At 35.6% G+C, this 25,841-nt stretch overlaps 1 protein-coding gene across 2 annotated transcripts in view; it reads right to left on the bottom strand.

The window, feature by feature from the left end:
• Positions 1 to 9,371: 9,371 nt before the first annotated feature.
• Positions 9,372 to 25,841, bottom strand: part of FNBP1L (formin binding protein 1 like) — a 99,682-nt gene continuing 83,212 nt past the window's right edge. Inside the window, exons 10-15 of one of the 2 annotated variants that reach the window (XM_040627024.1) lie at positions 19,168 to 19,277; positions 16,917 to 17,049; positions 16,450 to 16,544; positions 14,456 to 14,604; positions 12,914 to 13,072; positions 9,372 to 11,640 (exon numbers count right to left, since the gene is read on the bottom strand). In XM_040627024.1, the coding sequence (XP_040482958.1) occupies positions 11,633 to 11,640; positions 12,914 to 13,072; positions 14,456 to 14,604; positions 16,450 to 16,544; positions 16,917 to 17,049; positions 19,168 to 19,277 (654 nt within the window). In that variant the 3' untranslated portion in view covers positions 9,372 to 11,632. Of the gene's footprint in view, positions 11,641 to 12,893; positions 13,073 to 14,455; positions 14,605 to 16,449; positions 16,545 to 16,916; positions 17,050 to 19,167; positions 19,278 to 25,841 lie in introns of those variants that run through there. The other variant, XM_040627023.1, reaches the window with a different exon arrangement.

Below are 25,841 nucleotides of genomic sequence, written 5' to 3' on the forward strand. Positions count from 1 at the left end.
TCCTCCACGATGTTAAATAGCCTTTGAAAAAATACAATTTATTGGTTACATATGTCACACTGTAACTTAACCACTTTTCCTTCCATCGTAAATATGCCTACTAGAACTAAGTATGAGCCTCTCATTATGGTCTATTTATTACAAGGGAAATATTAGTTTTAAATCCTGGGTCTCTGTATTTCCATTAATGTGACCTAGGATCATGAGTACCTTTCCCATTTTTTTTTTTTTTATTTTTTCAGTTGCCTCATGTTCTGTGTTTTTTTATTATTCATAATATTTGTATTATGTTATTCACCATACAGTACATCCCTGGTTTTTGATGTAAAGTTCGATGATTCATTAGTTGCATATAATACCCAGTGCACCATGCAATACGTGCCCTCCTTACTACCCATCACCAGCCTATCCCATTCCCCCAACCCCCTCCCCTCTGAGCCATCACATTACTATTTTTTATTTGCTTAAAAAAAAAAAAAAAGTACAGTTCTACTTCTGGCAATGTGGTGATTTAGGTGCTCTTGGAAAGCCCTTTCATTACAACTAAATCAATACATTTTAATAAGCTTACCTTTTAATGCACTGTTAAACTTGACAGAATGAAAGGAAAATCCCCAAGAAATAATCCTACCCACCCCACCTACCAAAAGAATCAGCAAATATAAACTCTGTAAGAGAACTTAAAAACCTGGGTGGCCCCCTAAAGCAACTGACATCATCTCAGTGAATGGTAAAAGGTGTCTTAGGTGAGCCAAACATGAATTATCTCTATTAAGTAGGGATCCTTAAAGGGTCCCTGTTGTTAGACTGGGGGGAAAAAATCCATCTGCCAGCAAAGAGAGGTTACCAAGAAATAGGCCCATCTTTTATTCACAGCTACAAGAAAAGAATTGTAATGATAATGGTCTTTGGTGAGGATTTCCAACTATAAGCCTATTCTCAAATAGATCTAGAGTAAAAACCCAAAACCAAACTGATTTACAATGGCCCTAAGTTGCTGGCATCCCTAGGGCCTAGCAGATAAACCCATCCTCTGAGGAGGAAAGCATCCAGTATTCATACTGATAAAATAAATTTAAAAATGAAAAAAAATGTTTAAAACTAAATATCTATTTATATATGAACATATATAAAATCAAGCAGAAGCAATGCTATCATGAATAAAATGCTGGAGGAAAAAAGACATAGAACCCCAAAGCCTTCAGATACTAGAATTATATTTTGAATACAAAGCAATCATATATGGTTGTGTATAAAGAAAAAATGAAAACAGGAAATGAGTATTAAAAAATGATCACATTTTAAGAGAAACTTAGTAGGTCCTTTAGGAATGTATAATAAACTAAAAACTCAATGGATGCTAATGTTAAACAGAAGATTAGATCTTGGGGCACCTGGGTAGTTCAGTCGGTTAAGGATCTGACTCTTGATTTCAGCTCAGGTCATGATCTCAGGGTCATGGGATCGAGCCCTGAGTCGGGCTCCACACTGGCTATGGATCCTGCTTGGGATTCTCTCTCTTGCTCTCCCTTTGCCCCCTCACATCCCCAACCATGGTCTCTCTCATGCTCTCTCTCTCCAAATAAAAAACAAACAACAGCAACAAAAACCCAGAAGATTAGACCCAACTGAAGCTCTAATGGACTCTGAAGACCATGCCCAGAATACACAGAGACAAGAAGAAAAGTAGCAGACAGACACGAAAAAGATTTAAAGGACCAAAACAGAATGACCCAAAGCATCTCATCAGAGCTCCAGAAGGAAAGAAAGTGGGGTGCGGAGGAAGCAATTCATCCAGAAGAAAGGGTGGAGATTTAAGGATTGTTGAGCAGTGAAATGGGTAATCTTTTAGGTATATTGAGACAATAGTGTCTACTGTGTGAGCTTAAAAAAGGCAATTAAAACAGCAGCACAAACTAGGAATGGGGTGATCGGTTACTAGTGTTCTGATAAAGTGTTTTCTTCTACTCAGTAGGAGGATTAAAGATACTATTTAGCTTTAAGTGTGTAAAATTTCAAGGGTAAAAGGTATCCAAATCGGCAAAGGAGAAGTCAAACTGTCTCTCTTCACAGATGACATGATACTCTATATGGAAAACCCAAAAGAATCCACTCCCAAACTATTAGAAGTTCTAGAGCAATTCAGTAATGTGGTGGGATATCAATGCTCAGAAATCAGTTGCATTTCTATACACGAATAACGAGACTGAAGAAAGAGAAATTAGGGAATCCATCCCATTTACAATAGCACCAAAAACCATACATTACCTTGGAATTAACTTTGAACCAGAGACGTAAAGGATCTATATTCTAGAAACTATAAATCACTCTTGAAGGACATTGAAGAAGACACAAAAAGATGGAAAAATATTCCATGCTCATGGATTGGAAGAATTAACATAGTTAAAATGTCCATGCTACCCAGAGCAATCTACACTTTCAATGCTATCCCGATCAAAATACCAATGACATTTTTCAAAGAACTGGAACAAATAGTCCTTAAATTTGTATGGAACCAGAAAAGGCCCCGAATAGCCAAGGAACTGTTGAAAAGGAAAAACAAAGCCGGGGGCATCACAATGCCGGATTTCAAGCTGTACTACAAAGCTGTGATCACAAAGACAGCATGGTACTGGCACAAAAACAGGCACATAGACCAACGGAACAGAATAGAGAACCCAGAAATGGACCCTCGGCTCTTTGGGCAACTAATCTTTGATAAAGCAGGAAAAAACATCCGGTGGGAAAAAGACAAGTCTCTTCAATAAATGGTGCTGGAAAAATTGGACAGCTACATGCAAAAGAATGAAACTTGACCACTCTCTCACACCATACACAAAGATAAACTCCAAATGGATGAAAGACCTCGATGTGAGACAGGAATCCATCAAAATTCTAGAGGAGAACATAGGCAGCAACCTCTACGACATCGGCCAAAGCAACCTTTTTCATGATACATCCCCAAAGGCAAGAGAAACAAAAGATAAAATGAATTTATGGGACTTCATCAAGATTAAAAGTTTCTGCACAGCCAAGGAAACAGTCAGAAAAACTAAGAGGCAGCCCACGGAATGGGAGAATATATTTGCAAATGACACTACAGATAAAGGACTGGTATCCAAGATCTACAAAGAACTTCTCAAACTCAATACAAGAGAAACAAATAATCAAATCAAAAAATGGGCAGAGGATATGAACAGACACTTTTCCAATGAAGACATACAAATGGCTAACAGACACATGAAAAAATGTTCAAAATCATTAGCCATCAAGGAAATTCAAATCAAAACCACACTGAGATACCACCTTACGCCAGTTAGAATGGCAAAAATAGACAAGGCAAGAAACAACAATTGTTGGAGAGGATGTGGAGAAAGGGGATCCCTCCTACATTGTTGGTGGGAATGCAAGTTGGTACAGCCACTCTGGAAAACAGTGTAGAGGTCCCTTAAAAAGTTAAAAATTGAGCTACCCTATGACCCAGCCATTGCACTACTGGGTATTTACCCCAGAGATACGGACGTAGTGAAGAGAAGGGCCATATGCACCCCAATGTTCGTAGCAGCATTATCCACAATAGCTAAATCGTGGAAGGAGCCGAGATGCCCTTCAACAGACGACTGGATTAAGAAGTTGTGGTCCATATATACAATGGAATATTACTCAGCTATCAGAAAGAACGAGTTCTCAACATTTGCTGCAACATGGACGGCACTGGAGGAGATAATGCTAAGTGAAATAAGTCAAGCAGAGAAAGACAATTATCACATGATTTCTCTCATCTATGGAACATAATAACTAGGAAGATTGGTAGGGGAAGAAAGGGATAAAGAAAGGGGGGGTAATCAGAAGGGGGAATGAAGCATGAGAGACTATGGACTCTGAGAAACAAACTGAGGGCTTCAGAGGGGAGGGGGGTGGGGGAATGGGATAGACCGGTGATGGGTAGTAAGGAGGGCACGTATTGCATGGTGCACTGGGTGTTATACGCAACTAATGAATCATTGAACTTTACATCAAAAACCAGGGATGTACTGTATGGTGACTAACATAACACAAAAACACTAAAAACAAAACAAAAAAAAAAACAAACAAAAAAACGTGACATATAGACTGAAGATTATCCGTTTGACTTGGAGGTAGATGCTCAAGCATAAATGACAAAATAAGGACTCGCAAAAAAAAAAAAAGAATAAAAATTAGGGTCAAATTTTCAAACTAGTAAAGGAAAAAATGGAGGAAACAAAAAAATATATGTAAAAAGACAGTAAAGTGAGAAGAATAGCAGGCACAGAGATGTCAGAAAAAACTCCAAACTTTATCACTGTAACTAGATTTAAAGAGATAGCCACCTAGATTTAAAACAAAAACCACCTGGGGCGCCTGTGTGGCTCAGTCAGTTAAGCGTCCAGCTCTTGATTTCAACTCAGGTCATGATCTCTGGGTTGCAAGATCAAGCCCCACATTGGACCCCGTGCTGGGCATGAGCCGGCTTAAGATTCTCTCTCCTTCCCCACCCTCTTTGCGTTTTCTCTCCCCTCCCCAATAAAAAATAAAACCTATACTCTTTATAAGAACCAAAGTATAAAAACACATAAAAATTTAAAGTCCACATAAAAAGGTCAGGAGAATTATGAGGGAACAGGGTGTGATTAGGGGGATGCAGTGTGTGTCTGGAGTGCTGGTAATGCTTTATTTCTTGACTCAAGTGTTGACTTTCTAGTAACTTAAACATACATTTATGTTTCATGCATTTCTCTGAATGTGTATTTTATAATGAGTTAAAACATTCGTAAAAATATGTGATACCTAGGAATGTTTTCAAAACATGTACAAGAATTTGGTGAAGACTTTAAAAATCTGAAAAGCACTTTAGAAAAACAGGAACATCATGTTCCTAGATTTTAAGACTTGATATCAGAGATACTACTTCTTAAAATTAGACCTATATGCTCAATGCAATCCTCAAATCCAACAGGATTGTTCAAACTAACTTGGTAAGATTTTCCTAAAAGTTACATGGCTAGAAACAGTCAAGACCATCGTAGGAAGATAAGATGGGGTGGGGGGGATCTGTTCTACCAAATATAAAATTTCATTATTAAGCTATGGTAATTAAATTGTCATTGGAAATCTGGTATGACAGATGTAACATTGCCATTCAGTGGGAAAAGGGTAACTTTTTAAATAAATAACTCTTGGACAATTGGTTAAGCAAATGAAAGGGAGGGAAAATGGCCCCTTGCCCCCTATCATACACCAAAATAAAATCTAGATGAATTAAGAACTTTCATGTGAAAGGCAAAATCATAACACGTTTAGAAGGAAATCCAGAATATCCTTTTTACTTTGAATCAAGGAAGAATTTTTTTAAAACTAGACAGAAAAAGCATTAACTATAAAAGATTGATCAGTCTACATTAAAACAAACTTCTATTCATCAAAGGATATCGAATCATAATGCAGCCTCCACATTGGCTACTACTGTTCCCTGCCACCTAATATTCACACCCTTCTGTTGTCCCCTCCTCCACTGCACCAGGTTTGCTCTGCCTCACTAAGCACATATGGCAGAAGTCATGGTATGTCTGAGATTAGGTTATAAAAAAATATGGCCTCTGGCTTGAATTTTTTTTCTTGGATACCTCACTGAGGGAAGAAGATGCCATGTTCTGAGCATCCCTATGAAGATGTCCACATGACAAAGTCCTGAGACCTGCCAACAATCATGGGAACGATCCTGGAAGTAGACTCTCCAGGTCCATATGAAGCCTTGAGATGACTGCAAACTTGACCAACAGCTTGACTGCAACCTCCTTAGAAATTGAGCCAGTCACCAGCAATTAGCATCCTTAATGCATACAGAATTCCCATGAATGAATATGGAAAGGTAATCACCAACAAGAAAAATGGGCAAAAGATATAAACTGACTTTTTGCAGAAAAGGAAACACAAAAGATTTTCAACTTCATCAATATACAGGGAAAAGCAAATTAGGACTACAACGAAATATCATTTTCATTCACTGAATTGATAAAAATGGAAAAGTCTAACTCCTAAGTGTTGGCCAGGATATGGAGCATAAGTAACCCTTATACACAAGTGGTAGTTGTGTAAAACTGTTACAATCACTGAAGGAAAATGTGGCATTTTTTAAAAAATTGAAGATAAATATAACTCACAAACTAGCAACACAGAACTCTTATCATCAGTAAACATGCACATGGATGTACATAGCAGCACAAGCAAGAATCAAGAAAAAGTGCAAATGTCCATAAACAGGAGGATGGTGTTAGGTGTAGGGTACAGGGTGATGTAAAGTTATACTACACATACTAAAATGAACTATTCACAAACATGGATAAATTTTAAGAGCATTGAGTGAAAAAGCAAGTCTCAGAAGAAGATACCATGCAATATTTAAAATACTTAAAAGTGAGATGCCAATAATATATAAATCATATATGAACCAATAAGTTAATATACATCAATGTGCAAATCAAGTAAAACAATCCCTTTGATTCTTTAAATAAACTACATAATAAAACCTTAAGTGATGAAAGCATCAATCATTCAGCAACCACTAATAATTTCCAAATTATTTCCGAACAGCTGGGCTGATATAATTTTTTGTTTCCCATGGCTCTCACCAGCTGATAGCCTCATTATCTGACATAGAGCTGCAAACTCTTCCAGTGACTTTCCCCCATTCAACTAATAGTCATTAATTTACTAATGTGCTGTTTGGCACCTGAAGGGACATGCGGCTGATCCCCATCTTACCTCATCAGACAGGATAGTGCCATCTGGGTGCTGGCTACATGCCAAGAGCCAGTGGTAGGAGGTCCCAGCTAGAGGAAGAATGGTGGGGTGGAGGGAGGGAGGAAGTACTAGTTGGGTGGGGATTGATGATCTTGGTTGCCAGAACTGGGAACTTGTGTTTTACGTCTGTCTCATTCCATACCCAGAACTGGGTCCCACGTTGGCCAAACAAGAATGAACCAATGACTGGTGAGATGCCAGTTATGATTCAGGACAAAGAAGGGGAGAGCAGAGAATAAATAACTGGGCAAGTCTGCCAGAGCTTCTGCTGGCCCTGAGACACAGCAGCTTGGTCAGGCCAGTGAGTGTAAACTTGCAGAGATGAAGAGGGCAGACAAACACGATACTCCTCTCTGGAGACCAGCCAAGGGAAGATGGGGGAGAAAAGAGCAGGAGTTGTGCTATCACCTGGGGAGAGCACACCCTTCTGGGTATAAGAATCCTGGTACAGTCACTCTCCTCACACCTCTTCAGTGCACAAGGCAGGTCACCCTCCACCACAAAATAAGCTGTCAAAATGTTAAAAAAAACAAAAAACAAAAAACTAAAGGGCTATCACTGCACCACAAAAGGCTAAGTCCCTAACACTTGTGCCTACCCACACTCCCAATCTTACCAGCTGCTAGCAGAGCTTAGCCACATCTCCCCTTGAGCAGGATGAGGCACATCTTTGGGAGGATGAACAGAAGAGATCTTCAGCTTGGTTACGCAGGTTCCTCTTCCACTCAAGGGCTTACAAAACCAGAAAAGACTTCCCCAAACCTGAAATAATAGTAAATCTATAGCAAGCCCTTCAGCTTTGTCTCCATTGCTCAAACCAGAAATACATCACAAAGTATCATGTGTGGTTTCTGAGAAACCACATGTACTGGAACTTGATTTTACTAGTTTCTCGAATTACCGTTTACCAATCGGTATGGAAATATTTCAGTATTTAGCATTAACCATGGTTTTATCAGTGTGCACTGGCTGAATATCAGGCCTGCACATACAGAGTATGACAACATCTTTACTCAAAAACATGGAAAGCTAATCAGGTTCAGGAAAAAATACCCCCATGGTAACATAAAGAGAAACTAAGAAAACAAAAACTAAGAAATTCAGGATATGGTTATCCTTGAAGGAGAGGATGATGGTAATTTTCCATTTAAATTGGGTGATAGACTTACATTTATTATGTATGGTTCATAACACACACATACTTTCCACAAGTAGTTCTCCTCAGGGCTGACATTCTGGGTCTACGGTATCAGCTCGTTGCATGCTCCCATTTTCTACAATGCCATCAGCATCTTCCAAAAATGAGTCAGAAATCCTGTCAAGTCCTGAAATTGTGCTGAAATAAAGACATTTATGTCTCCTGAGTTTCCCAATTGTACCTAAAGAAAGGAATGAGGCCTATTTGATGTGGCTTGTTCTTAGGATCTAGGTCAGTTGCCCATTACATTTTCTCTTAAATGCTGACAAAATTACCCAGTACTTTTAAGAGTTGTCAAACTTCTCAGAATTTACCGTTTTGTATTTTCAACTGTGTAATTACACATTTTGTATTTTCCCACTCCTAATCTTTTGGCACCTCTTATATTTTCTACAGTTTCTTACTCATAGTAACTATACTCGGGAATATATTTGACCCCAGGTATATGAGCTCATTAAAACAGGTTTGGTGTTTCTTTAGTATTTTTTCATCTAAACGAATACCTTCTCACAAAGAAAATCTATCCTTTTCAACAAGTCTGGAGATCCTTTCTCTCGTTAATATTGTTATAAGGATGTTATCTTTCCCTAGCAAGTAGGCTTTGACTTCCCTGATCTCAATTCAGATAGTAAAAGCCCTTTTCATTGTTCTGAGTTTTTGTTGTTGACACTGTTTTCCTGCTATTTTGTGTATGTCCCTACTTCCAAGCCTGGCATGGATCTCTAAATTTTAATCACAACAAATGCAACCCCTCATTGTTCAGGATCAACCCAGAGTTTTAGTATCTTCTGGGGTTTCTAGAAGTTAATAGTCATGGTTTCATATGTGCCCTTTTAAAAAGCTGAGCCTTCTGAAATGAAGACTTCCTAAAATGACAGATGTGGACATTATTGCGACAAACATTGCCTTTCCATGCTTTGAAATGCCAGGAAGACACAGGTGCTCTCCGAACAGGAATTCAAGCAGAAGCACACTAAATGCTGACCAGCACGTGGGTAGCTATGTGGTATAGGGACACTTTTTATGGATGCAGAGGATAAGATGGTGTAAAAGGAAAGTGAGCAACACAGCTATGGTAAAATAAAGATTAAAAAATCCAAATTATTATACTCAATTTAAAATTAAAGAAACAGTTAACTTTTCTTACCTTTAGGAAAGACTGAAAGAAACTGAAACTAGAATAAAATTTCCAAAACTGCTTTGCAAAAAAGGTCACCTGACACAGATGCTTCCACTTAACGGAACTTGTCATCTACTCTGTATCATCAGGAATTCAGCACATCCAAGAACAAAATCATTACAACTCTTTAGTTCACATAGGAATAAGAGATAACACACTATACACCTTAACTGACCATGAAAAGATTGTTTTATTCCATGAAAATATTCTCAACAGAGAACACGATCTTAAACAAAGCATTTACCATTAAATCAACAGGTGCACAAAAAGAGTAAAAATTACTGAAAAATTAAAGACTTCTTTTGGACGATTCACATGTTCAAAATTGAAGAATGATTTAAGAATGATTTAAACTGTGCAAGTACAAATGTCTGTCCTATTGTAATAACCCATGTACAGGTTGCACTATTCCACATGAAGGACCTTGCCTCCTACGGAAGCAAATCCTGCTTTGAGAAAAACAAACAGTAGCTTGAAAAGAACAGTTAGTCCTTACAAGAAAACCTTAAACTTTGCCCTCTGTGGCTGTCAGCCAAAAAAACACAAGCACTTCAGGCTTTGTACAGAGGACAAACACAGCCAGATCACATTTCCTCCTCACTGCTAACCTTTAAAATAAAAATAGCACTAGATTTTAAAACTACTTTATGTAGTCTGTCAGTATTGAATAATGTCACATTATATAAATAACCCTGTAAAGAGATTCAAAGTCTAAACTTTATAGTTACTAGCCTCAAAGGTAATACACTATATGTCAGCTGTGAAACAGGGGTGTACTTGATCTTATGAAGGCATTAACTTCCACACAATTGTCATTCAGCTTTAGTATAACTGGTAGTACGATTCAAATAACACTGGGGAAAAATTATTAAAGCAGTCACACAGCTTTTAAAATATTGCTTAAAATCCAATAATACACAGACCATTTCACGTTGTCTTCCCTCAAAACAGTAACGAACAAAATTAATGAAGCTTCTGTAGTACAAATACCTCCCCCCACCAACCCATGCCCATCTCCCTATTAAACACCACTAAGAAATTAGTTAAGATACAAGTCATTAACAGAATCACAAATGCGAGGCAGGACAACATGAGCAACAGGGGCACTAAAGACAATTATATTTACAAGTATAAACATACAGAAATTTCCATTTTACAAGTAAAAGTGCACATAGATCATTACAGAGTTTCACTAAATTGTATCTGGTTCAAACAAAAGCATCACTTGGAAACAGACTATCGTTGTAATAATCAAATAAGAACATGGTCACCCCAAATTAAAACACAATGGGGGGGTCCATAAAACTTCTCATAAAAACACTGAGTAAAGTAAAATGGACTTGGACATTTCTTTAGCTTGATGCATAAATTTGAAGATGCACCATCCAACATGGTAGAGCTCTAAAAGCCACCTACCAAGGCTACATCGGCATCCGCAGCAGCGCTGCCGAGTTAAAGGAGGTCGCACTGAGCTGACACATAAAGCCCTTTGTGGGATACTGTAGCGGTAGTGTTGGCAATCAACAGATTTAGGCACTCTAGTTTAAGGCAGCATTTGAATGGAAGCAGCTGACTTCTGACAACAGTTCTTTGTCTTGAGGTGGTGAGTATCTTGTGTGTTTATTATGCCAGGATTTCAGTGCTGACTATAGATTCTTCTCAGACTGAGGTGAAGATGTATCACGTTTCAGAGTTCTTTCAACTGGGCTGTAGGCTAGAGCAGAGATGTTTTCTTTTTCTTATCATAAATACTTCAGGTTCACAAACTACTTCTTCATAATGCCAAAACTGGAATGTTTGCAGTGGGGAAGTTATAGCAGCGTACACGAATACTAGGATGGAAACATTAGTGCTGGAGATGTCTGACAAAGTGACTCGCACTACAAATGTAAAACAAAACAAAGACTTTGACAAGAACAAGGGATTATAAAGACATGCCTGAAAAATCTAGCCCAATCGCTCGAGACATGCAACAGGATGTTAAGCAAGCACAGAGGTGGCGCAGGCAGACACTGACAAATGGCAAGGGTTCTAACAGACAACGGGTCTAAAAGCCAATTAAAACAGAGCTGGGATAGACGGTCCTGTTGGGACAGCCAAATGTAAGACAAATGTCGTGACAGCTCTGCATTCTTTCTGATTTAGACATCAGTAAAAGAAATGGAAAAAAAGTTAGCCACTTTGGGCTTTTTTCCCTTTATGTGAATAATTGTGAATGAAGAATTTAAGGACTCGTATTACAATGATTCTTTAAAACAATGTATGGAAATGATAATGAAGTTAGTAAAAAAAAAAAAAAAAAGTCTGCATGCACTCATGCAACTTGCTTCTCTCTCTCTCTGTTTGAGCCTGACAACTCTAATACCCTCCCCCCTAAAAGCAGCTGCATGTAACCTCCTTCAACATCTTGCCCATTTCCTCAGAAACCCTCTTCAGGAACCTGTAGTCCAGGAGGAAAAAGAAAAGAACAATTACTGAAGACCTTTGGTAAGACCAAAAGGGATGTTCAGTTTAAAGTGTCTGTCCCAAATGTCTAAAATCATTTTAATAGTCAGCTATGTGAGAACACCAGAAAAATCTGGACATGAGCAAAATTAAGGACCAGTCTCTCAATTGCTTCCTCACTTCACTTCCCCACACGACCAGCACTGCACAATCCTAATTATGTAGTATTTTCTAACAAATGCTTATTGAACTTAATTGGAAAAAATAATTTTGAATTGATGATTGAGCTAAAATGAGAAAATGTCCTAAATGGTGATACAGATATAGTCCTGCAACCCAGTTAGTCAAAAAAGTTTCTTCTTTTCAAGGCAAAATTTGCCAGAACTTCCCTTCAAGATTTCCTCTCGGTTTATTTAGAATCTATTTTTCCTATGTATAATTGCTAAATGCTAAATATCACGAAAGTGGCTATTTCCCAAAAGACATTTTCAAGATAAAAAAAATACAAGTGGTAATCTGGAAGGAAGTCTGTACGTCATTGAAAATTACTAGTATACTAGATGAAAATATTTTCAGGTCTCAAAAAAAACCCATTTTATTCATATAAGAGCTAGACCAGGTTGACTTATTTTACAGGTCTCTCGATTAGCCTACTACTAAAATAGATTTATGTTCGAGGTGTTTGTTTTCTTCAAGAAACCAAAGCTAAGAATAGGGAGAAAAATGAAAATAATTGTATTTCCTTTTTCAATTAGCGAACTGTTACTTTTCTTCCTGGAAACTGTAGCTACAAAAATTCAAACTCCTAGGCCAAACCACTCTTTTGGGAGTTAGCTTTCAGAGCAGTTTTACTTATTTGAATTCACTTACAGTCACTGTGTTTTCTGAAGCAAATTGTGTGTGTTGAGGGAGAAGAGCTTCCTATATCTGGATTCCTGCCCAACAGATCAAATTCTATGATTTATAAGGCAGAAAAACACAAATCTTTCACAGAGACTTAAGCAGGACATAAAGCAAAAGGCATCAATTAAGCTTCACACCGACGTCACTCAAATGGTAAAACATCAAGAGAACAGCTTCTTGTGGTAATATTCACATCTTTTAAGATCGAGCCTACACTCAGCTCACATAGTGAACAACGTATCTTGGATGCCTTTAAGTTTTCTTATGTTTTCCCACCCGTTGAGTGTGTTTCCGTTTTGTGTTATCATTCCTATGTCATACACGTCACAAAGCTGCCTGGTTAGTTTAGATGTAAGTTACTGCACCTTTACTGTTTTTCTCTAGAGTTACATCTATGTATGATGTGGGAACGTAGCCTTCTTCACCGTTCTGTCTCCGAGCTCTTGTCCATCCATCACCTTTGTCTTCCTCAATAATGTATAGAACTTCACCTTCTTTCATTGCCAGGGTACCTTCATTATGTCCTAAATGAGAGTTTTCATAGCACAAGCATAATTAAGTGATAATTTCAAATAAATGTTACAAATACAACACAAAAAACATGAAACCCTACCAGATTTCAATGTACCTAGAACCAAGAGCCCATTGACTCTATAGACACTATAGAGCAACAGCTCTATAATGCTTTTGTAGTTTACCCAACACTTTCACATACATTACGTCACTGGAAATGCATAACCACCCCAGGAAACTGGCATTAATATCACTCCCTATGTAAAAGATGAAGTATCTGAGCTACAGTGACATTATATGACTTGACAGGATACTCTCTTATTTCACTACTTCAGCTCTTTTCACAAATTTGAGTGGTGTTGCTATCTAGAAAATTCATGAGATGTGGATCAGGAAAATATTTCTAGACTGTGGGAGGGTGGGAATAAAGAAGAAAAGAATATAGTTTGGAGAGGGAATAGAGAAAAACACAGGTTCAACTCTGGTGATGGTGGATAGTCAAAACCGCAAAGCACAAACTCTTTCTTCGAAATCTCATCGGACTCAGGGCTGTCTTTCTTCTCCACTGCCAACCACTTCCAACCTGATTAGCAGTAACAGTTTTCACAAATGAATCTTCATTTAACATATGCTAAATTCTCTAGATAACATTATAGCAAGATCTTATTTAATACTATTTTCTCAGAATGAGGAGTAACTAAAAACTTAACTTTAAAACCAACACAATGGATGGATGGAGAAGGTCCTTAAATCATATACCATTTTATAACAAATGATTTGTAAAAGTGTTACTCTGCTCCTCTGTGAATTGAGGAAAAGGATTTTTCACAGTCCAAGAGAGGAAGGGCAACAAAAAATCTGCGAGAACCACAATGTCTTCAACCATCACAGCGGAAGGCAGTCAGAAGTGACAACATTCTCTCCTTCTCTCACTTGAAAACACGGCCTATAGAGTCTGGATATAGTAGGGACATTCAACTATGCCATGTACCTTGTACCTGGTCTCTCAACAACAGCAAGTCACAAGGAAGAGCTTCAAGTGGCATCTACTAGCTTCCACTTCCTAGGTTGAGCTACATGCTCAAGCCGCTTCAACTATGATGAGTATACGTAGTATTAGTAAGATCTCTGGGGGCAATTAAATTCTGTATTGACCAAAGCTGATAACTAAAATTTGTACTAGGATGCTGATAACACAAGTAATTTTCTTTCAGTGTCACGCACAGAAGAAAAACCTCTATTTGCAATACAGTTAAAACAAAAATATTCATACTAATGAGCTGGGATTACAATTTGCTGACAATGAATTATATAACTAAGGACACTAAAGTGCATGATTCAATGCACGTAGACTTTAAGGAACCAGTTTTATCAAATACAAAAGAAAATCATACCATCAAAAGGGTAGATAGCTTTGCAGTGTCCAATAGCAGGCAAGGGATCATCGTCTTCAAATTCATCATCAAACTCATTGTGGTGACCATGTTGTTGGGGTGGCCCACGGACTTCTTGGTTTGCATCATCAGTGTAACTTCCCTCGGGACTATAAAACATAAAAGTATACCTCATCAAGTATCACAAACATGGGAACTTTTTATGCTATCTACAAGTTGAACTCCTCAGAATCAATTCCGAGAACTAAATATAATGACACATTTATTTTCTTAAATCTTGATGACACTCATAAATTGCTGGTAATACAAAATGCTTCTCTGTTGAATTTCCTGAAATTAAAAAATTACAATGTTCTAGGCATACGGCATGCATTCAATAAATATGTCTCCCTATCACTGGGTCCAGAGATAAAATGGGAGAAATGTAGGGGTCACTCGTCTTTCATCATCCCGGATTTATCACCTCCTCTTTTGGCAAAAGAACCTTAAAATTCCATAGTGGACCCACCCAGACCCATGTTCAGTTCCCAGGCTTCAGGCAGAGTTTTGTCCTGGCTCCAGAGGGCCCATCTCAGCACAGCACTTGTATGGTCAGAGTGAACAGTTCACAAGTAGGCTTATAACCTGATCAAGTGGAATAGATTCACAGAGACTTTTCTTTAGGACGGAAGAGAAGCTCCCTCCCTGCCTTCTCCCCTGGACTTGAACCTGGAGAAATATGAGACCACAACTTTGGAAGATCATTCTATGAAGCCCTCAAATGAAGCCAACATAGTGGAAGGCAGAACTGTGAGGTGGAGAGAAAGTTCTATTGAGTTTCTAGATCAAGCTCTCCCTAAAGCAAGCCAATAAAATCCCTTCTTAGTTTAAGCCAGTAGGGATAGAGTAAAAGCAAAAAGATTTCTAATAAAGTTAACTTCCAATCAATCATGCTAACAAGGAAGTTAATAAAACTCAGAAAATTCAAAAGAGCAGGTAATCCAAAGGTTTTTTTTTCTTTAAAATATTTTTAAAGACAGAAAAATATTAATTTTGCTAAAGAATCAAATGACTGAATAAGATAATGGGAAAATCGGTATGATTAGAAATTAAAAGCACTTTCAGTATGCCTAGAAGCCATGTTCTTAAATAACACAAACCAGAGATTAGATTACTTTAATCTAGGTTTTACCTAATAATAAAAACCAGTATATTTGTATCTCTTGATATACTAAAGATAGGTACTCTTTCAAAAAGTGATAACATAAGAAAAGAGAAGGAAGAACTAACATTTGTCAAGCACATACTATTCCGAGGTATTTTACTACGAGGTGCTTTATGTACATTATTTCATTTACTACCAATAACCCTGTATGAGAGGTATTTTAATCTCTATTTTATACTTTAAGAAACTGAGGCACAGAGATTATTAAAAATGAACTTATTCAAATTACACTGCAATTAAGTAGTAAACCAAAATTTGACACTAGATCTCTCAAAGTCTCTCTAAGGAATATCCTAATTTGTTAGATGTTAGTGGGGGAGGGGGAAGACATATACACAGAGGGGGAAATGTCACAAATGGTATGGAAACTTAGCAAAATGCCTTTTAGAAGCTCTGATTCAAACAAACAATACAGATTTCTTTTTTCCTTCACAAAATTTGGGCAACTTAACAGTTAAATTCTTCCTTGGCATAAGCCACCCAACTCCCAACTAAACGTTGGAATCTTCCCAGCTCGGAGGAGCCTATGCCTCCAGACTGTAGCTCCATGAATTTTCTGTTCCTACCTCTGTTCTTGGATGCATGACAATCTAGAACAGACCGGCAATAGGAAATTTCGTATTTTACCTGTAGCTACTACAAAGAAACAGAAAATCATTTAGGGTCATAAGACTAATATTATTAAAAGCCAAACCTGTTAAATCAGGGAAGAAGTGTATGAAGTTTAGGACAAAAAGGTGAGAAAACTTTGAGGGAAAAGAAGAAATACAAATAGAATGCAAAAAGTGACCTTTCTCGTCCCTGTGTTACAAGATGATTTATGTCACTGCTATGTCTTCTGTCTCCTCTCCCACCTGTTTTGCCTTCAACTTCAGAGAGCCAAGCCTTAGGAAAAAAATAAGTAAAACTGAGCTCAATAAATATTTGCAAAAGCTCTTGAGATAGTCTACATTTAATATGTGCTTTAAGTTTTCATAATTATGTAATTCTTAGAGAAGAGAAACCTTTATTCCAGTTTGATCAATGATCAACTTTACAGCTGGTAAGAAAGGCATGTTTAGTTTTACATAGTTTTAATTAGGAAAACTTGAATGAGGAACTAATCCCAAAGATTATATACCATAATGATTCCTTTTAGATCATAAACCCTAAAATTAAATAAAAATTTGAAGACGAAATTGTAGCAAAAACCAATCCATCATAATGAAGTTTGTAAAAATGATTTTACCTTAGACAACTACAAAACAACAAACCTACCTCATTCTTGTGGATTTCCATTCGCAGGCGGTCAATGTTATTCATGGTCTCTGCTAATTTAGGCTGCAAACTCCCTGGATCCCCCATTTGTGGATTTTTCTCATACACATCTTTCATTTTGTTGAGCGCTTCTCTGGAAATGGGAAGGAAGTCACAGAATTAAATATTCACTTTATATGTTCCCAGATAGAAGAGTTTCATTTAATTCTGGGAACTCTCATGTAGCCTAATCTTAAAAGAGTCCTATTTCTTTAAATTTAGTCAAACGTTACCTGCTTAAAGATAATCTGCATAAAAATGATAATGTATACAGAGTTAGTAATATATGGAGACAAGTCTTTTCTCACAGCATATTTGTCCTCCCACTCAACCATGACAGAAACAGGAATGCCATCTTTCACTTGCCCCTCTCCCAGTTCATTCATCTATCTCTTCTTCATTTCTCTAATCACATCACTGCTGGTTATACCTCAATCAGCACTCCGTGACTCCCTCTAACATCTGACATTATTGACTAACACTCTAATAGTTTTTCCATCTTAATTTTCTGGAGGTTACATTTCCTTTTCCCTTATCACCTCTACAGTCTCATCTCTTTCCCTGAATCCTTCTTTACCTCTGCTCAAATTTTAAATGTGTGTTATATAAAATGACAAAAGGTTTCTTCTCACCTCATCCTACACTCATTTTTGAGAATGATCTTTTTTCTAGTTTTATTGAGATATAATTGACTCTCATTATCTTCAGAGGATACTCAAATATCTCCAGTCTTCTTTCTTTCCTAAGTTCTAGACACCCTGAACAAGTATCTTTTTGTGGTCTGTCTAGTGCTGTGTTTTTTTTTAATTTTGTGCTCTTTGTTGATTTTTCTTTTTAAAATAAGCCCTTAAGTGTAGTGAAGTATTGTCTAGTGTTTCTAAGGGCAAGAAGGGTGTGAGGTGCCTTATGGAGAAAATACATGTAGTTAGATAGGCTTTGTTCATGCACTGAGTTACAGTGCTATTGGCCCTGAGTCAAAGTTAATGAATCAACAATATATATTAAATTATGTGTCTTCAAACAGAAACACACATAAAACAAGGTCAAAATCTGGGCACCTGGGTGGCTCAGTGGGTTAAGCATCCAACTCTTGATTTCAGCTCAGGTCATGATCTCAGGGTCCTGGGATCAAGCCCTGTGTTGGGCTCCATGCTCAGCCGGGAGTCTGCTTGAGATTTCTCTCTCCCTCCCCCTCGGCCCCTCCCCCCAACTCATTCTCTCAAATAAATAAAATCTTAAAAAAAAAAAAAAAGGTTATAATCAATCAGTTGATGAAAATGTGACCAGAGGCTAAATGGAGCCTAAACCTGTATTTTCCATTTTAGTATTCACTAATTCGGTGTTCACAGTGACTTTACAGAACATCACTACAAATAATGAGAATCGACTACATTATAATATTTAAGATTAAACATCCTATCATACCTGATGTACAATTCTTAAGATCAAAATTTCAATCACTTCTACACCTGAAACTAAAGTGACATTGTGTGTCAACTATACTTCAATAACAAGAAAAACAAAACAAAACACTAAATCTGGAATAAAACTGCCTGAGCTGCGAAAAAAACAAACACAAACCCCCAAAAAACCTTCAATCACTGATGCTATAGTTTAAGCTCCAATTTTATCTTCACTATAAAAGCAGATAGTAAGGCACCAATTCACTGTAATAACCCTTTGTTCATCATAACTATGCGTTCATGAAAACAAAATAGAACTAGAGGGAACTTTTTATAAAACTGAAAAAAAAATTACAGCTAAGAATCAATGAATCTGAAGCTGTTAAGTAATCAAGTATTGTCTGCCAACACATTTGCTGCAAACAAAATAATTAAGCTTTAGGTTTCTATTGAACTCAATTTATATATCGAAGCAAAATGAAATGTATCGAAGTATAAGAGACGGTTAGTGTTGGTGAAACTATTCTTGATAATGAATCATCAATCTATTTTGCAATATTATGGAAAGCACAAATATAGACTATTGGCATCCAACAGGTAAGCTGCAACCTAAGAAGCTAACATTTCTTTTTTATGTGTGACACAGCAACCATAAAATTTTTCAAAGTTTAGGAGTTTATTTTTCCCTCAAAAGATATTTCAATTAGGATATATGATTTTTAAACCTTTTATACATCACATTTAAACACATCATTCAAAGTTGACCCCTTAAGGAATAATATGGTAGAAAAGACTTAATGGAAAAATACTTTTGGTCTGATTCTTTTTGTAGTTCTCTGTTAAGTTCATCGATGCGCTGCTGCAGCTTTTTACGTCTCTGTTCTGGTGGAAGATGACTGAAATCTTCTAGTGCTGGGCCCTGAAAAGGGAATCTAAATTATTATAAAAGACATCTTCAGGAAATTTTATTTTTTAAATATACCCACTATAAAATAAAAATACATACCAATTTTAAGTTTACTTTCAAATTAGCCCCCAAACAACCCTTTTTAAGGAGAAATCTAAACAGATTATGTATGTTAATTAAAACTGTATTGAAGAAAGAGCTTGAATTCCAGTCAGTTTATAAAATCATGAAATAAGTAGAAATATAACCAGATAAAGAATATTGATAATGACCACTATCACATTATTTTCAGGTCTTGGCAGTTAAATAAATACATATGAACCTTCTTACAGCAACAACAACAAAATGGAAACACATAACATTTCTCACCTATACAAATTATTCTTTTATAGATAACATCACATTGCCAAATCAAATACTGCGAATGTTGACTGCAAATATGAGTTTATACAAATAAGCAACTTACCTCATGAAGATAATCTAATTGGTGAAATATATTATAATATTGCATAGTCTTTCAATGATTACATTTATTAAGCCACTCTTTAGAACCAAAACATACCTGATTATTACAAAATGTAGAACTATCCACTGTGTGAAATGTAAGTAAGCAATTATTCTAATAAGGAGTTTATTTTCAATTATCCTCTTGTATAACCTAATAATATCCTTCAGTTATTCCTGAAAGAAAGATAATATCCAAAAAAAGATGGGATCCTTCTTTAAGAAAGATGCTTGATGTTTGAAAATTTTTTAATGTTTTAATATACAAGAAACTACCATTTAAGAAAAAGTACTAGTATTTAGATGTAAACTTCTGATTCAAAATATGTCTTTCTCATCTTAAATGTTAGGTCAGTCTTATTTATCTTATTAGAGCTTACACAACAGAGCCAATATTAGCAACTATTGATTCCATTTACTATAAACCCATATTTACATAAGTGTTTATACACTTCAAAAACTGATGACATTTTTCTTTTGGTGATTTTAGGAATATGCCAGTTCATTTTTTCAAGTATTGTTGAAATGAAACACATCCTTGCTCTTTGGACCACTTATGCCTATAACATATGCTAAGTAGCTTTTATTTCACTCTCTCTAAAAATGCTTCCCTGACTTTTAAAAAAACTCACTTTTAGGATGGAGCCATGATCAAAGGTAACATTTAATTAATAAACAATCTCCAGAATTATCCACAAGTTGCCTACACATTATGGATATTTAACAAGCTTGCCTTAAAAAAAGTAGGGCATCTTGTCTAAGTGGCTTTTGTTTTTAATCTACCAGGTAGCAGAAATAAGAATCTGTCAATCAACTAAATCTGACCTAAATAAATGAATGGCAGAATTTCCTATACAAGGTGCCTTTAAATTTAGTGGTCAATTATTAATGTAAGTTGTCAGATTTAATTTAATTTCAGGTACAGGTTTTGAAAACTATTATATATGCGCCAAAGATAAAACTTCATAATTTGTATTTTTAAGAGTATTTCTTAAAATTCTGAAAAACTATTTAATGAAACAAAGAAATATATTTCAACGTGGGTTTTCTGATAGTATTACAATAAACTCATAATTATCTATAAGTAAACCTTCCAGATTTCCACTTATCCCTAATTAAACTTTGTTCTCAAATTTATTAACAGTGGATACCTAGGCATTTCTGATATCCAATTTTGACATATTAATCTGTTCTTTTACAGAATATGAGAACACTATACTTCCTATGGATATAAAGACCTCTGAGCATTTAACAACTTTTCCTACTACAAGGAAAATAATTTCTAAAAGGCCAGACTGCAAGTCTGAAAGAAAGTAGTCTAAAAGAGAGTGGTCTATTTTCCAAAAAATAAGAAACTATGCAAGTACCCAAAGATATGGGGGTTAGGTCTTCACAATGTAGTTTCATTAATGTGTTTAAAATATATAAAGGACCATCACACACATACATACACACACACACACACACACACAATATTTAGGTTATGTGTGCTTTTATTCCCATTCAGTAGGACAGAAGAAGAAAGCACTAACTCTCCAATGAAATCAGTAGGAAATTTTTCTTACTGTTTTGAAAATCTAATGATTCTTGTGATAAATTACAAATAGAAATTAATACAATCTTTTTAAAAGATGTTAAGAAAAATCATTTTTAATTTTCCTTCTGTAAAAATGTGAATTTTGTTCTATCATGTAACTTTTTAAAATAATGATTAACTATAATTTTATGCTCTGTAACATGACAAGGACTCCACTCAATAACATTTAAGAACTTAATGGGTTGATTACAGTTAATCACATTATTTTTGAATTTTATGACATCAAGAAGTACTGGCATATATTGGACTATGGAACAAATTATAAAAAGAAAAGACGTATACAAGGTGAAAATGTGGGGTTGTACCTTACCACTTATTTTGAATTTTTAAAAAACAATATTTTGAGATTATTTAATGTTGGCACAGTACATAGATCAGCACATAAGGCTTACCATCTTCACCGACCACTGAATAGTTCAATGGAAAACAGAAAGAAATGGTAAATTATTCACATGAAATCATAATACAGAAGATACAGTAACTTATACTTTTTTGTTACAATATTAAAATAAATCATGAACATTTCACAATCCGAACAATTTTGCCAGAAAAACAATTTTAAGCACATTCTGGGGAAAGTAAATTACTTGCAAAAAAAAAATACACTGACGATAATGGGCAGATATTTTCTAAATGCAACTAAAACTCAGAAGAAAATGGAAATCATTTGATCAATAATCATTTATTTTCTTCTTTAAAAGATAATTTTTTAGGGGCGCCTGGGTGGCTCAGTCGTTAAGCGTCTGCCTTCAGCCCAGGGCATGATCCCAGAGTCCTGGGATCGAGTCCCACATCAGGCTCCTCTGCTGGAAGCCTGCTTCTTCCTCTCCCACTCCCCCTGCTTGTGTTCCCTCTCTCGTTGGCTGCCTCTCTGTCAAATAAATAAATAAAATCTTTTTTAAAAAAAGAAGTAAATAAAAAATAAAAGATAATTTTTTCAATAAGTGGATTCACTTATATAGCCCTTTATTCGCAAAATACTAATATTCAAAGAGCTGAATATAAAGATCTAATATTAGCCATTTAAAAGATATATGAAGTATTAAAAAATGAAAGGCTCTTCTCAATGCATTAAACAAAACACCACCACAGGAATTTTTATAGTTCAAAATACTATTTTGAATTTAAATATGTTAAGGGTAACATTTCTACTTTAAGTTTTTTTAAGAAAATGTACACACACATTAAAAATACATTATCAAAATAATAACTGAGTTACCCAGATTCAAGTTTCCCACACATATTTCCTAATCGACACAACTATATGGGGTCAATGTTGCTTTGAAGATACAGCTTCTATTTTTCAAATTTTATTCTGAAATCCATAGGCTCAATAAGCAACACTAAAAATATAATGGCAATTTTTAGAAAACTGGATAAAATCTCTTTCTGAAAATATGAAATGACATAGGCAGAGTGCTCTCATACAGTATATACACCACTAGTGTATGTGTGTGTGTGTGTGTGTCTCATACAGTATATACACCACTAGTGTATGTGTGTGTGTGTGTGTGTGTGTGTGTGTATGTATGTATGTGTGTATATATATATATAAAATCCACATTAGGTGGGTTAGCAGGGCTCTGCAACTGGCATCGCATCTATCAAGCATTCCCAGTAAACACGTACGCACATATGTGCACGCTTACACACATGCATGCACGCGTGCGCGCGCGCACACACACACACACACACATACACGCGCGCGCGCACCCCTTGTGACCCATAATACACCATACAGCTTTACAAAGTTAATCTTCACATTCATTGTGTTTGGTTCACAACCTCTAAAACTTACTTTTTTCCTATTTTCTAAATCATGATGTTTTAGAGAAGGTGGGGGATGTCAGGTAGAATTTCACATAAAAATTTGAACTTCAATAAATAACTGACAAAAATATCTACCCCTTATCTCCAATGAATCAGCTATATATATTGATGATTATGATGATAAGAAAGATGACATTTACTATCCATTATCTTTCCAAATTAAGCTTAACATTCTTTAGACTGTCAGTAGTTTCAGGGAACAAAACCACAACTTATTTTGGTATCACAAAATTCCTGATAAAAAGACTAAAAGGATTAAATTTTAAAAAGATATTCATGATCTTCTTTAATGTTATTAATACCAAATAATACAGAGCACAAGAAACAAAATATGTGAAGTATTTGAATTTACCTTTTATACTTCTCCCCAGCTAAATAAAAATTATTTTTCCAGTTTCTATATTAGTATGTTTTAAAGAACACATGAAGATGATTATAAGTGAAGTATCAAATGTTTCAGTTTTTAGTTACTCTAGTTTCCTATCAATTAGAAGATTAAGTTATAATTCAATAACCTTAGATTTGGGGATATAAAAAACTCAAGTTCTTTGTAAAAATAACAGAAATATATTAAAATATTTTTAAGTAACTCATGTTCAATGCATAACTATCTTACTCTCATAAACAATTATTATGTACCTATAACTAGAAAATTTCACATACCCCCACACCTTAATAAATACACAAAGGAACTAAAAAGGAAATCAGGCCATTACAATTACTAGATGTACTTCATTTAAAGACAGGAAAATCCTGATAACTGTACTCTGAATAAATAAAAGCTTACAAATGACTCTAGGTTTTTCAGACCATGAATAATTTAAACAGAAAACATGGACTTACTATTGCTAGATAAATCTTCCCACCCAAAAAAGGATTACGCAGCAATCTCAAATGAAATAGTTATAGAGTAAAAATTGTTTCTATATGAAGTAGTTAATTTTGGTGTGCACCAAATACCCCATAATGGTTAGATCTTGATGTCACAGAAGGAAATTATACACCACCAGCCCTCAGAAAAGGTCTACTGGTCAAAAACATCAGTCCAATATAACATTTCTCACATCCTTAAAAAATATTAGAAACTATACATACCAGGTTTAACAGAAAAAGAAAGAAAGAAAGAAAAGAAAAGAAAAGAAAAAAGAAAGGGAAAGGAAAGGAAAGGAAAGGAAAGGAAAGGAAAGAAAAGAAAAGAAAAGAAAAGAGAAAAGAAAAGGAAAGGAAAGAAAAGAAAAGAAAAAAGAAAAGAAGAAATTATAGTTTTTTAGAAAAGCCAAAAATAGGTATTTAGGAAAAACAATGTAGCAAACATAGTTCAAAACAAGAGTTTCTGATTTGAACAGTACAACTCATCAGCTTTAAGAAACCTTAAGACTTATTTTGTAATCTTAATGGACTGACATATAAATCCATGTTTAAAAAAAAAAAAACTGGCTTCTTAAAGCTTCTCTTCTTTTTGGATTTTTCTACATTGAGAAAATTCTTCAATGGCAGAAAAGTATCTCTACAGGTTAATTCTGAAACAGAATCTGATAAGCTACCAAATACCAATCAAAATGAAAAATTTCTCAATGCCAAGGTTGTAATAAACTTTCTTTTCTACTCTATGCTGTAATCCCCTAGAGTCAATTTATCATCATATTTTCTACCTTGCATATTGCTTTTTTCCTTTGGTATGATAATAACAAAAGGAAGAAGATTCTGGTCTCCGGGAACTGGGCCCCCCAGAACAATGTACTAATATTTAAAATTAAAGCAGTAAGTGTAAAAAAGGCAAATAATGACTAAGCAGATACTTCAAAGTTCTACAGTTTATAAAATTCCACCTATAAACTTATTCAGTAAGAATGAAGATGTCACATATTTAAAAATTTAAAGATGTCTCTCCAGGGCTCACAGTTTTAACTTCCTGAACTTTTTTTCACAGAACTAAATTTATTTCGTATCACTATAACTATACAGTATAGATTACTGTAACTGGGTCTGGTAGACTCAGTGCGTAAGATACATACACAATTACAAAACTATAGCTATAAATAGTGATTTTTCATGATTTATGTAACACGTAATATTAAGTCTAAATCATCATAAAGAATAAAGAGGGAATTCTACCCTCATAACTCAAGCAACAGAAATCCCAAATATGATTTCTTAAAAGTCCTTCACACAAGTGTTAAGGGGCTTTTACAAATGAATACAGGTACCTGTAGTGCTTGTAAATGTAATACAGACTCATTCCTAGCGACTTTTCAGAATGTCATTAATTACCTATGTCATCATTCACATGCAGAATTAGGTAAGATAGATATAAAAATATTCATGACATTATAGGAAAAACGGAAGTCCGAAAAGGGACACCATCCACTAGAACATGTCTGCTGCATTACTGACATCACTTTGGTTTGTCATATTGTTTTAATGAAAATGCAGAGAATAATGTAATCTTGCCCTAAGCAAATATATCTTGTTCTACATGTGGCGAAAAGAGAAACTCATCTGAAGCAATCTGTAGAAAAGGCTATAAAATGTAATAAAACCAGACAGGCTAGACAGAGAAGGAAAGAGAAGACACGAAAAATAAAGAAAGAAGGAAGACAGAGAGGAAGGGAGGAGGAGGGACAGTGCGGGGGGGGGGGGGGGGG

The sequence above is a fragment of the Ursus maritimus genome, unplaced genomic scaffold (assembly GCF_017311325.1).
Source record: "Ursus maritimus isolate PB19 unplaced genomic scaffold, ASM1731132v1 scaffold_12, whole genome shotgun sequence".
NCBI lineage: Eukaryota > Metazoa > Chordata > Mammalia > Carnivora > Ursidae > Ursus > Ursus maritimus.